The sequence below is a fragment of the Emydura macquarii genome, unplaced genomic scaffold, assembly GCF_026122565.2.
Source record: "Emydura macquarii macquarii isolate MOO-44397 ecotype Brisbane River unplaced genomic scaffold, CSIRO-AGI_Emac_v2 contig_3451, whole genome shotgun sequence".
NCBI lineage: Eukaryota > Metazoa > Chordata > Testudines > Chelidae > Emydura > Emydura macquarii.
Window position 1 is genome coordinate 4,590,105 of NW_027133588.1, and position 14,974 is coordinate 4,605,078.

A 14,974-nucleotide genomic window follows, 5' to 3' on the forward strand; every position below is an offset into this window, starting at 1 on the left:
GACAAGTCCATATGTTAGCAGTGAGTTTCCCCTGCAGAAAAAGTTTTAAGACGTAAACACAAAAGAGTGGAGCCCTATCAATGATTAAAGTAACTGAGGTAAAGGGACCTCTTTTTAAGAGGGAGAAAGACAAAAAGGTAGTTAAGTACATTACATAAAGAGACAGCATGAACAGTTATAGTTGGAGGGAGGAACAGAATCAGAGGCACTAGTTACAAGCCTCCAAGCAACCACCTGTATTCAGCATAAGAGGCATATTCCCCTCTTCCCTCCACTCTCCCCCCCAGCATAGCAGGGGAAAGAGAGTTGGGAACATCAACAGAGCACCTTCAGCCTTGAAAAGCCCACACAAGAACAGGGAGGATACAAGCTTGGAACTTCAATGGTGATTCAATTCAATAATTGGTATTAATGAAATCGACAGATTACCATATTCCCCACCCTTTCTCCAGCTATTTAAAAAAAAAAAAAATCAGACAAAGTAACTTCCAATGCTGTGGTGACTGAAATTGCTAAGTGACAATAAAGGTCACAAATTGGGAAACACTAGAAGCAACCAGAGAAATGTCTTACAACAACACAAGGCAGGCCTAAACTGCTATGACTCAGAGAAGACAAAATTCCATAGCTAGGAATGGGTCTGGGGCTGAAAAAGAAAATGTAAAGAGCAACACAATGCAGTCAAAACCAAATAATCCACAAGCATCTCACCAACTCCTTCCCGCCCACACACACAATGGCGCCTAGCGTAGGGCTAATTCATACAGTAAAAAGACAAGAATATCACCTATTGAGAGGACATCATGTTAGATTTTAAAAATTAAGCACGTTCCAGCCTTATTAATACTTGAACAGAGACTAAGGGTATGTCTACAATCCAAGTATGGGAAGCAAGGGAGGAGTATGCGATTCCCAGTTCAAGGAGACATACTTGCACTAGCTTGTAGGTACGCACTCAGGGCAGCTAGCACCCCACCCACCATTTGGGCGGGCAGCTACATTATATTTTTAGTGCATTAGTCTGATAAGAATTAGCGCAAGTATGTCTTCTTGAGCTGAGACTCACAACCCCAGCTCAAAAGTCTAGAGACATACCCCATTTCTCCTAAAGGTGCCACCAAGTAGTACTAGGTGGTACTCCAAATTATTGTAGATGTCATGCTCAACATGATGCTAGGGGACACTATGTTGTTGGAAATACCATCTTCTGGAGGTCATGTGAAGCCAGCATTCTGACAGCTTGTGGGACAAGTAGATCTACTGCAACTAAGTCAGGATGTAAGCCCTGGTGTCCTAGGGAAACTTCAATTCCTAGAGTTACATTTTACCTGATTTACTCCCATTTGGATACAGCATTGTGTTGCTCAACTCTTGAGATCGCTGCATTTTAATTGTGGGAGAAATAATTCAATTTATTATACATAGCACTCTGGCATCTTTCAGAATGGACAGCACTACATGTATATGATGTGTTGTTTAGCATTACAAAACTGATCAAGTTTGACCAGACACCAAGCTTATAAGAGGACCCCATCCATGTAAGCAGAAGTCTGGACATTCTAAATAAACAAGCAAGCAAAAAACCACACACATACACCTTAGTCTTAGAACACTGACCTACAACTGAGATTAGAGAAAGACGGGAAAAAATGGAGCATTCTGTTTGTGCATTTGTCAGCACTTCGCATTCAGTTTCCCCTATTTCCGTTTCACTCAGTTTCCCTTTGTGAGATCTTTCATAAAACAGGGAAAAACAATTAAAAAACTAGGAAAATATGCTCATAACCCCCCCCAAAAAACACAATCAGCTGGGGAGCCATGGAGAGGTCTTAACAGTAACATTTTCATATCGACTAGATTTAAAGTTGGCATCCTTTTAAATCCAAAATAAAAGGGAGGAGGGGGAGAAAGAACAAAAAAAGTAACACATTAAGCTGATGTATGCAAGTTAGAGAAAAGTAGTGTCATACATGCAAAACATCTTTAAACTCCAAAGCAGACCAATGAAATTGTACTTAAGCATTAAGGAGCTAAGCAGAAGGCCATGAAGTATCAACCAGGAAAGGTTGAGAGAGAAAATCTGAACATGGATCCATTTACTTTATCCAGTTCTTTCTAGAACGATAACCATAGAAATATATGCTCAGTGCCTAAGACATTCATGGGTTTTTTGGGAAAAGGTTATGCTGCTTGTTAATAACATCTTTATGACCAAAATTTCCTATTCAACTGAATACACAGTGAAAAAAGCCTTTTAAAAAAAAACAAAACAAAACCCACTAATCAAGCCCTTATTAGTAAACAGAGTTGTGGAGATTACATTCTAAAGACAGCTGCAGGGGAAACAAGTAATTTTCCCTCTTCCTTACAAAGAATTTTAAAAATCTAACTTTTGTGCTTTGTTTGAATTCCCTCCGCCCGCCCCCCCACAAGCTTAGACATGTCATAGTGTCAAATCTAGGCTTCCCTGGAGAATTCTTGGGAATCTGATCTGGAATATCTGCTCAATCCTTAACTAAAAGGGTAGCATTTTAGTCTTTAACAGAGACATCTTTTCTCCCAAATGTTGGTAGTTAATTAGTCCTAACAAAAATATTATTCAGAATATTTAAAACTAGACAATTCAAATCTTAGTCAGAATTCACTTCCTCTGTATCCAGAATCTCATAACACCAGCAGTCCATCAAGTCTTCAGGGTAACAAAACATGAATTATTAGAATAGAAGACATTTCAGGCCTTCTTTACTGACAAAACACAAGGAGCACAAACCTTGTTTCTCCATTCAAGATCACTATTAACTCTCCAGAAGAAAAATAAAAAAAGTGTTATTCTTTCAAATGAGCACGGACTTCACCCTGCCAAGCACTAACAATGTGCACAAAGATTTAGGCTTCAAAGATATTATGCATATCTTCGCTTTCATCAAGTAGCATCAACAGACTACTTATATGAATAAAGTTAAGCATGAACTTAACATTTGCATAATTCAAAATTGACAATCAACATGAAAATATCTAATACAATATACTATTATGTCAAACAATTAAGTCTTGCATATCTCAGTAATTTTTTGGGACACTACTGATGCAAAAGTACCTGTGTTTAAAAAAAGAACAGACTGCTTTGTGAAGAAGTTTTCTTGATTACATAAAAAAAACACTAACTTTAATCCCCCCCAAAATTAGTCCAAATCACAGAAACTCAATATACCCATTCATATGTACTCCATTTTTATGGAAATAAAGTCGAAGTCAAGACATTTATTAATATTACATTAGCCAATAAAATCAACTAGCCTGTCAACTATGACTACTAATTGCTAGAGTTGCTTACTCACTGTAATCAAGTAGGTTTTTTACAACTTGAGCAATACTCAGCTTAAGCAGTCTGAGTCTTCTTCCATTTCCTGATAAGTTATGTACACACATCACAAAGAATTTCACGAGCAACAAGGAAACAGTTATGAGGATAGCTCCTGAACAGCCTAGAAAAAGCCTCCCCCCCAATCCATTAGTGTCACATTCTGGATTTTATTTTCAGTTCATTCTTGGGTCAATATTTCAAAGAGCATTTCTAAAACATCCTCAACCATTAAAGTGATTTCCATTACCAGGAGAGCAAGATGGTTCAGGGAGTTTGTACAACTGAAAGACAGCCAACTGTTGACAGTTTCATGTCACATCAAAACATGTTATATTCAAAATTGGATGGTCTGATTGGAGAAAGAGCTAGTGTTCGAGAAATTGCTTTGAGGGGGGAAAAAAGGTGTATTGAGAAACCAAAATTTGTCCTAAGAACGTAATCCCCTTGTGGTAGGAGGTTTTTTTTTCTGTATTTGTGCAGCACCCAGCAGAATCGAGCCCTGGTCCATGACGGGGGCTCCTAGGCCCCAGTACTACAGACAACACTTGGTTTTATGTACACGATTTAAGAATGATGCAGGGAAAGGCTCAATGTTTTGAGCGGACTGCCCGTCCCTTCCGCACGGCGCGAGCTCGGCAAAGGGCACCTCCCTAATGACTTGTCAAGTTGCTAAACAAGGAGCAAGGGGGAAACGCACATCGCGATCTGGAAGCCGCAGCCGGAGTTAGGCGCGGCGCGATAACACACTTCGCGGGGATAACGCGAACCAGCCGGCTCCAAGGCAGCGGCCAGAAGGTGCGGAGCAGCTGGGCGCCAAGAAATCCCGGGGGCTGAGGAGGGGAACAGTTTCATCCCTCCTCTCACCAGCGCCCCCGACGGACGGGCAGAGCGCCCCGCGGCCACAGCTCTCCCGGCAGGGGCAGGATGCCGTGGGCAGAGGACGGCTCGAGCAACGGGCTCCACTGGGCCGGAAGTGCCCCGGTCTGGCATCTCCTCGCCCGCCACGACCCCGCGGGGAAGGGCGGGCAACCAGCCCCAAGAGAGAAGCCCCCCGCCTCCCCCCCCGGCCGCTTCGCCTCCCACTCGGCTGCCTCAGGCCAGCCCCCAGAGCGGTAACGGGGGCAGGCGGCATTCGGGACGGGCAGCTAGGCCCAGTCCCCACAGGTCTCTCCGGTGCCCCCGCCGCCCTCCGAGACCCCTCGGGAGACGACAGCGAGGCTGAAGCGCCTCCTCTCCGAGCCGGCTCCGGTCCCACCTCTCCTGCCCCCGGCCGGCCCTCCGAGACCTGGGGGGGTCGTCCCCGCGGCCCGGCCGCTCACGGGAAGTGATCGGGGGGCGGCGGGGCAGCCCGTGCCCCGTTTGCCGCCCGGCCCGGCCCGGCCCGGCCGCTCACCGATGGTGGAGATGAAGGTGGTGTTGAAGGCGTCCTCGCTGAAGCGGAACAGCAGGCAGGTCTTGCCCACGCCCGAGTCGCCGATCAGCAGCAACTTGAACAGATAGTCGTAGGTCTTCGCCATCTTCGCTCGGCTGAGGCTGTGGCTTACCGGGAGCTGGAGGGGGAGGGAGAAAGGGAGGGGGAACTGCACCGCCACTCCCCGCCCACAACACTGACGCGCCAAACCCGGCAACCAATCACCGCCAGCAAAGCCGCCTGGCTAATCACTACGCGCCGGAAGTGCGCACGGAGACGCTGAGACCTGGGGGATGTAGTCTTAGGCCAGCCCCGCCCCGCCCCGCCCGGCCGGAAGGATTCGTTTCCACCCTGGGCGCGGGGCAGAGTCTGACCCGGCAGGGCGGCGTAGTCCCAGAACTCGAGCACGGGGAGGGGCGGGGAGATGCTCCTGCAAGGAGGCGTCTGGCGGCAAAGGCTGCGGCGGGGCAGAGCCTGGAGCTGAGGGTTCTGGGCTGGTGAAAGCGCCCTGCAATTGAATGTCGCCTGACTCCTGAACTGGATTAGTTGTAGTGACTGTTACGTAGTTGCCAGAGGACACTGCCTAAGGATCAGCTTGAAACATCTTCCCCCAGGAGTCAGAGGCAGTCACTCTGCCGGGCCGCTGCACGGCCACCAGGGGAAACGGTAGGAACGGTGAACGTGGGGTTTCTGCCCTTCCCTCGAGTGGACTGTTTCCTTCCAACACATCGAGTCTGCTCCGGGCCATGGAACCCCAGCAGTCCCGTTGATCTGATCTGTCAGCGGCAATAGCCTTGGTGAAAGTTCGTGGACTGGTTGGTAGCTGGGCAGACAGAAGCTATCCCTCTGTTCTTAGAATAAGTGTAGCATAGACTGTGGTTGTGACCCTGTGCTGCAAATGTTCCGGGTACCACCTAAGAAAATGGGAAGAGTTCAGTCTCCATGATCATTCAAGCCTTCATCTCCCTACTAAACCTTATAACTAAGATTTTCCCAGGAATATGGATCCCTTATCACTAGATCCATGCAAAGTATCAGCAATACATTTCACATGGACACAAAACATCTATCAGGTGGTAGTGACTTAACAATGGATCTTTGAATACCATGTGATGGAACTCTGCAAACACACGTCCATTTCATCATGTAAAATTCTTTATTTGCATCCAGTGGCAGAAGTGAGCCAGTTGCAGACTTTGTGGTTTAGGTGAATATTTAGATACATACATTTATTTATAGAACCTATGGCTTCCTTTTATAAAGTATATTTGGTTTGGGTGTTAAACATTATATCTACATAGACTAATAACAATTCTGCACCAAATATCTAGTTTTATTTTTATAACACTCATCACTCTGGTATCAGAGCACCTGAATATCGGCTATGTACCTACAGTTCCATTGTACACAAACATTACACTGGCTATTCATGAACCTAACACAGTACAACAATACTGCATTAAATAGCTGTGCATATATTTGTGTATAGCAATATTTCACCAACTGCCAGTATATAAACTTTAAAAAGTACTGCACCAGCTACTTGTTTTTATCTGTAAATAACAATCTTCCACAAAAAGCATTTTTAAGGTGATGCCAAAGTTTCAGGCACAAATCAGTGTTTTGTGTATTACCTTTATAAATGTTAATTTTTTGTTTTTAATTAGAAACCCAGGAAATGCAGAGTAGAAGTTGCACTTCTGAGATGAAGCATCCCATAGAGATGCCAACATATAGAGTATCAAACATATGCACTAAGAACTTTGGGTTTATCAGTTATTTCAATGCCTACCTATCTCTGAAACCATAGATAAGTATGATGACTTGTCAGCAACTAACCTTAGTTCTTTTCAGATAAGTGCTTTGATTACACAACCCGGGGATATGAGGTTTGTACATGAAGACACACAAATCCTGAGTTTAATGACACTTGGATAATTGACTGCCACATAGGCCTCATCCTGTGAGGTATTGGGGTAAATTTTGCATCCAGAACTGCCACTTGGATATTTAAATATCTAAATTCAATTTGTGGGCATAATCAGGTATTTAGATGTTCAAGTGATGAAAGCTGCACCCACAAATAAATGAGGGCATAATACTTCAGTTATATGCACATAAAATTTTGCAAGCTGCAAAAAGAGATCTGGCAAAAACTGATTTAATTTTGGCACCACGTTTCACTTCGCCATATTAAATGGTGATATAACTATGTAAAGTGAGACCAAAATATTGTAACTTATAGATTTTTTCCCAAAAGTCTTTTAAGTATTGTTAAGATATTAGTATTTTCTTCCCTGATTGGTACCTATAATGTGCTGGAATGAGTCAGTATCATTATGCATTTCTACAGTGTCTTTCACAAGATGTCCTAGGATTCTATCAAAATAAAGAAAATATAAAAACAACTGACAGCCATAATGTTTTAATTTAGTTTTAAAAACTGTAACAAAGTGAGCCCAATGAACAGACACAGGAAGTTGTACAACTGGTAAATCACTGGGGCAGATTGTGCTTTCCCATGGGAATACCTACAGGAAATGGTCTTGGGGAGTTGGCTCTAAATTATTCAGTTAGGGATTGCCAACTTCCCCTCTTCTTCTGGAGAAGAGTCTGGCCTTAAAGACCCCAGGTTTCCCGTTCAACCTCCTGTGAGTTCTCCCTCACTTTCCTGTAACCATGGCTCCAAGGGCCACCCGAGAAAGCAGCAGTGCCTAGTACCCTTCTTAAAGGATATTCTTCTCAATAGTTAAGCTGTACTAACTTTCCACAATATTGGTGGGAGGTTGTGCGGATGATGTGCAACCATGACCCCTCATCACATACAGATTCTCAAGCCCTTTGGGGGTAGAGGAGTGTCCAGGAATGTCAGGGGACAGGATGGGACTAACCCTCCATAGCTGGTAATCTAGGACTGATCTGTGTGACAAGTGTCCCAACTGCACCTGGATTGAGGGGCTAGGACCTGGCCCATAATTGCTAAAGGTCCTTTCTCACAGATGTATGTTAGGACAAGCTATTTGACTTGCTGACTCTGAACTAAGTAAAGAATTTGAGATGCATGGTGTTAAAAGTTCAGTCATACATAATTAAATCACCTTACATCATGGTCATCAGACATAATTAATCACTCTTTGAAATTAAACTATAATGTGATAGGGAACTAATGTAGGGATCTTAAAACAGGGCCACAACATTCTATTAATTGGCCACTTATAAGAATATGGACTGCTGCATTTGGACAAAATATAATCAGGAGCTGCTCCAAAAAATGAAATACATGAATAAGAAGCCTTGAAAAAACAAATGCAATGAGGCATGATTCCAAACCTTTCTTGTTAAATAAAGGTCCCAGCATGGTGATATTCCTGACATGGGAGCAAGATGTACTAGTTACACATTATAAACACAAATCAAATGACAAATGGGATTTCAAACTCTCTACAAGTTGGAAGTCTGGTTCAACAAGAACTTGGAAGTAACTAGTCAAACTTCTAATTTACTAAATTAGGATTTAACATTATGTGACCTACACAATTGGATATCCTGTCAGCAATTTGAGCAGAAATCTCAGTCTGTTTGGCTGATGAACCTCAGGGAGATCAGGGTATCATCTGCAGAGCAAAGACAATGGGACAAAACAAGATTTTTTTCATACTCAATGTTCAGCATTATTCAGACTGGAGTTCTGGAAAACGGTTGCTTAGTTTCTTTCTATATCAGTTGTAGTGGGGCAGTGTGTGTATTTATTAGATGGGCTGTTAGGCTATTTATTATAAGATTTAAGATTATAAATGACGACTACCTAATCTGGCACTGAAGCAATAAAACTGAATAGGTTAATTATTTCAGACTAGCATGAACCATCAGATTAAGGGAAACTACTAATGAAAAACTAAACACTGAAACATTTTCCATTGATTTTATTTTCTGAGGCCTGAATGGCTACATAGCCTAATTAGGGCCATTTTTAAGACTACCACATCATCTTAGTTCAGCAACAAAGAAAGTCATTGAGGTGCTTATGGAACAAATAGGTTTTCATATGTCTCTGGAGCAACACGTTTGTGTTCACCATCTGCTACTCGAGTAGTTTTATAGAAAAATAATGCAAATCACTTCCCTCTTTAATTACTGTGGTGCTCTGCAATACTGTACTCAGTTCTGAATAGAAAAAGTGCCAGTTTGCTAGATTCGCAAGACATGTTTATTTAACGACCAACTTAAAAATTACCTTAAAAACAAGATGTGAAAACTCACTGATGTTTACTTTTTCTACCTTTGTTTAATATGTAAAAATTGCCACTGTACAAACTGTATTCTTTACAAAGCTATTTAACTGTGTTTGAAAGGACATTGTCAAGGCTGTTAGGCCTTAACAACTACCATGATATTTACCCCATAAAAATTCCACTCTATCAAACCCAATCTTTGCTATAGCAATAAATGTTTTTTTAAAATGTGCTGTACATCACATGCTAGACAAATGTGAGCATCAATAGAAAATTTTATTTCTGTTTGACAAATATTTCTATCTACTAATGGGGGACTTTTGTTTTTAGAGAGGGTGGGAGGCACAAGGAAGTTAATATTGTGTGTCATATTTGTGTTACCATCTAAAGGGTTACCCTTCCACAGGATCAAAATAGAAGAGTGGCTGTATTGTTGATTTATATGTTGAAGGAATGGTAATGCTGCCTTTCTTAACCCCAAATCATATATTAACCCTAGCCAGTTTCACCTTTAAACTAAATTCCCCTGGTTATATCATCTAATTATAACAGTTTTAAGTTAACCCATGTCTTCTTTTTGTAGTGTTACTGTGCACTGTTAAACAGATGCTGCTAAGTCCCACCCAAGAGATGGCAACAACTCATTGGGGGTGAAGTGATACTAATTTAGTCCCTACCCTCCTCAAAGAACTTTCGTAAGATTTAACTATGGTTTGTAAAGCACTGGGGATCCTTGGAAGGCATTAAAGAAGTGCATAGCAAAACAGTCCTTTTATACTCACTAATATATAAAACTTTACATATATAAAATCAAATTACACCATTTTATATACAGAGGAAAAAATACAAAATATATTTATTGGTCTGCACATATTCAAATGAGTGACCTGAAATCCTTATGAGAGTAATGCATCAGCCTTCTAATTCAACTTTCATTCCCATTTGTACTTTCTTGACTGGCAAATACCATCTGAATTCTTAATTTTTGATCTTTAGGAAGAGCTCTGCTCTTCATTACCCAAATGACCAGCAAATGTGAACTCTTTTCATATGCATATTAAGAGAACTTTCTCTAGGAAGGTGTTACATGGACTCATTTAGCAATGCAATAGCAAGTTAATTAAATACGCACACATTTCAATCTGCCCATATCCTAAGAAAGAAAAGCATTACTTTTAATCTTATCTATACTACAAGTTGCCTGTATGTGTGCTACTAAATCAGTGCTAACTTTAGTTAAAACCAGTGCTAACTTTGGTGTGCTGTTATATCAATTTAGTTAAAATCAATGCTAATTTTGTATGGATTGCTTAATTTCCTGGCCAATTTAAGCTAAATCAATATAAGTCAAGTTAAAATCCATATAAGAGAGTCCACACACTCCCCACTTAAAATCAATCAGTCTAAAACCAGATTTTTCTTAAACTGTTTCAACTTGTAATACAGATAAGACCCCAAGCCCAACACTGTCTTATCAAAGATGCCATTTAAGTGAACTTCAGTATTAATTTAACTTACAGCTGTCTAGAGTGTAGAAATCTGCCTGGGTGTAACATCAATGTAGGTACGCCTGTATAAATTTCCCTCTTCTGAACAAACCATTAAAAATTAAAATTATTATGGTAAATTCGTGTTATGATTAGTCAATCAGTATCTCTTTCCAGGGGCTTGTCTACACAACAAAATAGGTTGACCTACAGCCACTGCAGTAATTCAATCAGTTGTTGGTGTCCACAGTACCCTTACTGCTGGTGGTCTGCATCCTCAACAGAAGCGCTTGCACCAACTGAAGTGGGGCATTGTGGGGCACTGACAGCAGCATGGAGATCACAGCTGGAGCCCCCCACCAGCTCTGGAGTGACAGCCTGAGCTGCAAGCTGGTGAGGCTCAATTTCACAGCATAGAGTCTACCAGCAGTGAAAATGACATTCTTGCAGTTTCACAGCTGCCTTTGGCTTAGAGGGGGAGGAGCTCACAGCTGGAGCTGTCACCCAGAGATGGAGGCTCCAGCTATGAGCCAGGCACCTGGCTGACAGCTGGGAGGGGCAGCTGTGTGGGCTCAATTTCACAGCATTCTTGTCAGTTTCACAGCTCCAGCTGTGAGCCCAGCCCTGCTCCTCTGAACCACAGGCAGTGGAAACTGACAAGAATGACATCCTACACCTGATGTAAGTAACACAGTGTCTTGTGTATGGACACTGTGTCGCCCTAGTTACACCGACATAAGCACTACACCTCTTGTGGAGATGGAGTTATGTCAGGCCTTGTCTACACTAGAAAGTTTTGTAGACAAAAGTTTTGCCGGCATACAGCCACCACTGTAATTAAATCGCTGTTGAGTGTCTTCACTGTCTCCTGTCTGGAGTGCAGTCACACTATCAGCACTTTTGTCGACAAAGGGAGCAGTGCACTGTGGGTAGCTATCCCACTGTGCAACTGCACGCAGGGTGCTTTGGGAAGGGTTTGCAATGCCTCACGGGACAGGCACAGTGTCACATGATGAAGGTTTCTGAATCCCATCATTCAATGGGCATCCTACTAGTTTGACAACTGCTTTTAAACTGCTGTCAGCCAAGCTGACACTGCTGAACACAAACACAAGAAGCCCACAGAAGCGGGGAGAGTGAGTGAATGAGTGTGTGTGCATGTCAGACAGACAAACAGACAGTGTGTGTTGTGGACAGTGAGTGTGTCTGCACTCATCCTGTCTCTAACTTCAGAAAGCAGCAGCTGGAAGCAACCAACCACAAGGCAGAAGCTGCTACACAGACAGCTCATAGCTGTCATCCCCCATTCCCTCAACCCCCCTCAGCAGAGACAGGTCCGGTGCACCCTCAGGAGCGGGGAGAGGGACACAACCCATACCTCTGTCCCTGACTCTGCATGGCACATCAGGAGTTACACCCCATCCCTGTAGTTTAGAATATTAAAAAAATATTAGAATATTAAAAAATTAATATTAAAAATATTAAAAAGCAGGTGGGAGCCCGCCCACTGCTAAAGGCCCCTCCCCCTTAAGGGGGCGGAGTCACTGGACCCAGGCCACAATTAAGTGGCAGGCAGGCAGGACTATGCTATGGAGTGAGCTCTCCAGGATGAGTTAACTTGAAAACTTCCTGGGGCTTTGAAAGGGGAAGGGCGGAGGCAGACGGCTGCAGGGAAGCCGAACTCAAACAGCTTACCAGAGATGCACTCATGATGGTATGCTGGGATAATCACGAGGATATTTTTAGCAATATAACTTAAGGGCAGTGTCTACATGCGTGTTTTTCACAAAAGTTTTGCTGAAAAAGGCTCTATGTCTCTCGTCTAGGTGGTTTTATTCTGTTGACAAAACAGGGCAGTTTTGTCGACAAAAGGGTCATTGCAGTGTGTATGCCAGGATTGTTTTGTTGACAAAACTCTCTAGTGTAGACGAGGCCTCAGTACAGCAGGTTACTTACTTTGGCAGAAGCAGTTTTCTAGTGTAGACACTGACATAATTAGGTCAACATAAGCTATTTTATGTGGTCCTAATCCTGTAATGTAGACGAAGCCTAGGAAAAACAATATTGTAATCTGTGTATAACATCAAGAATATGCTACAAAATACAACATGTACTCTGACAACACTAGGGAGCAAATCCCAGAAAAATATCCCAGCCCTAGCTGCAGAAGGCAGTGAATGAAGCAGAACTGCGTGGAAACGGGGTAGGCAGGATACTCAAGTTCTGCTTTGCAACCTGCAAGAGAGAAATATTCCATGCAAAAAGGGATGGTACAGCAAAAGGACACCATGAGGCATGTGTTTAGAGAGGTTTAACTTCAGCTGTCAGACAGCAAGAAGTTTTCAGTCACATTTTTCAAAACATAACTGCTATTATACTGGGCCTTGATGTTTCCAGTCCACCTTCAGGAATCTTTCAATAGTTATTCTTTTATACAGTTGATGTTTAACATCTTTCATTTCTTGTTCTTATTCTGTAACAAAATAAACTTATATTTTCTTTTGTTTAATTTAGAGTTGCAATCTTTGCTCTTCAGGGGATGCACAGTATGGAGACATTGTAAGCATTGATCTGACAGTGGCAGGCACTGTCACACTTTCATATAGTATCCAGCCAGCACTATGAAATGAAGCTCCAAATAAACCAAAAATAGAGAACCAGATCAACCATGCTGCTGACTGAAAATACATCCTCCTTTTGGCTCATGCACCTGTGCCTCTCCTTCCCTAAAAACCTCTATTTGTAACATAAATTCTGACTAAAAATCTTCATAAGGCACTAGAGTGTCCTAGCAGGAGAAAAATTATAAGGGAATGATAGTGTAGGAAGGGAAAAGGAGGGTGATATTTCAAATGCTTTGTCTTTCTTTGCTGTGTTCTATATAATGAAGGTATTGTCTTGGCCGAAGGATTTTATAATCCTCCTCCAGGAACAGAACCAACTGGTTTATTAAGTTTTTATTTTCAATCTACAGTTAAATAGGATACATTTGAAGGCAAAAGACTGGAAGGGAGAGGAAAGAGTTACAAAGAAAGAATTAGAATCAGCTGGTCTGTACTGATAACTTGTAAGACAGTAAACAGAGCAAAGTGTTAGTGGAGTCTTTTCAGATTAAAGCACTTACAATACAATTTGTATTATAAATGCTTTAATCTGAAAATTATACAATAATTTTTAAAATGACCCTAGCATCAACATATCAGATCATTAAGCGACACTGTCAGCTTAATACTATTGTTTCACATTGCAATTTGTGTGCCCTGGAGAAGAAACTGTTAAAAGCAGAAAACCTATATAATGGTCAGAAACACTACAGGGTCCTAGGACACTTCCTGCAAAATAATGTGAAGGGTTTTTTTGGTAAAAGAGATATTTTGACTATGTCTCAAATTTTTTGTACTGTAGCAGAATTGTAGTTGCCATCACACCTTTGAGATCAGCATTTGTTTAAAAGATGAATAATAGTGAAAACTCATTCTTCATTTATCCCCTCACATCACAAACCCCTAAAACACTGAAAAAAGAGCAGATAATTCAGCTCCCTGCTTTAGGACAGAGATGTTATCGTCTCTTACAGGAAAAGAACAATCCTTTGAACTCTAGCAATTAAACAAAATAAAAACATTTAAAGGTGAACTAAAGCAAATCTTTCAAATCCAAACAATGCTCTTTGCTAGACTGCAACAAATGTGAGGATAGTAATAAACTATAGTATATAGTTATTTTAAATGGAATCATATAGTTTAGATGATAACCTATAATACAACTAATAAAGTTCTTGCTGATGAAGTATTTCACAGAGGGTGCATGTTGCATTCCCCCTCAGTTCTGTTAAACTATTTTAAATATCTTTCCTTTAAACACCTTTTGCAAAGGGTGGCATTTATTTATTGATTGATTTTGAAGTGCTTCTAAAGATACTGGAAATTAGGGACAGGGACACTGAAAAGATAGATTGACATTCCATGACACCTCTTCAAAAAAGGGGTGGACTGTGTAAAAATTCTATTTTTCTTGAAGACTTTTCATACTATGCAGCTCTTGTAAGGTCTATTTGTGCCACTTCCTGGACTTTTAGTGAATTACACTTTTACATGCTGCACTCAGTTTGTTCCAATCAAATCCAGTAGTATTCATTAATTAAATTATTTCTGTTATTTAAGTTGATACTCTTTTTTCCTATATCAACTAAAGAAATTCCTTAATTACCTTTTCATTCCAGCTGTCAGCTACATCTCACTCCTCATGGGTCTGGTTTTATTAATTTATTTTTTACCATAACATATATGACTACTAAAATAAAAACAAATAAAATAATTTACCTTTTCTAGCAGTGCAGACCAGGATTTAGGGAGCACTGTGCTCCTAGAGATGCCATCTGCAATATGACCAGGAAAACTGAGGTCTTGACCGCCCTCACGCTTTAGATACCATGATGCTTTCTAAAAAAAACATCTTTTAATATCTGTGGCCTGCTGAA

At 41.5% G+C, this 14,974-nt stretch overlaps 1 protein-coding gene and 1 long non-coding RNA gene across 2 annotated transcripts in view; both read right to left on the minus strand.

The window, feature by feature from the left end:
• Positions 1 to 4,914, minus strand: part of RAB8B (RAB8B, member RAS oncogene family) — a 39,001-nt gene extending 34,087 nt beyond the window's left edge. The window contains exon 1 of the mRNA XM_067534614.1: positions 4,758 to 4,914. Within this exon, the coding sequence (XP_067390715.1) occupies positions 4,758 to 4,881 (124 nt within the window). The 5' untranslated portion in view covers positions 4,882 to 4,914. The remainder of the gene's footprint in view (positions 1 to 4,757) is intronic.
• Positions 4,915 to 5,037: 123 nt separating this feature from the next.
• LOC137144441 (uncharacterized) lies at positions 5,038 to 14,936 on the minus strand. Its single transcript, XR_010917403.1, has 3 exons — positions 14,817 to 14,936; positions 8,309 to 8,389; positions 5,038 to 5,689 (listed from the first exon to the last, which is right to left on the minus strand). It is a non-coding gene; the product is annotated as an uncharacterized lncRNA (long non-coding RNA).
• Between the last annotated feature and the right edge of the window lie 38 nt (positions 14,937 to 14,974).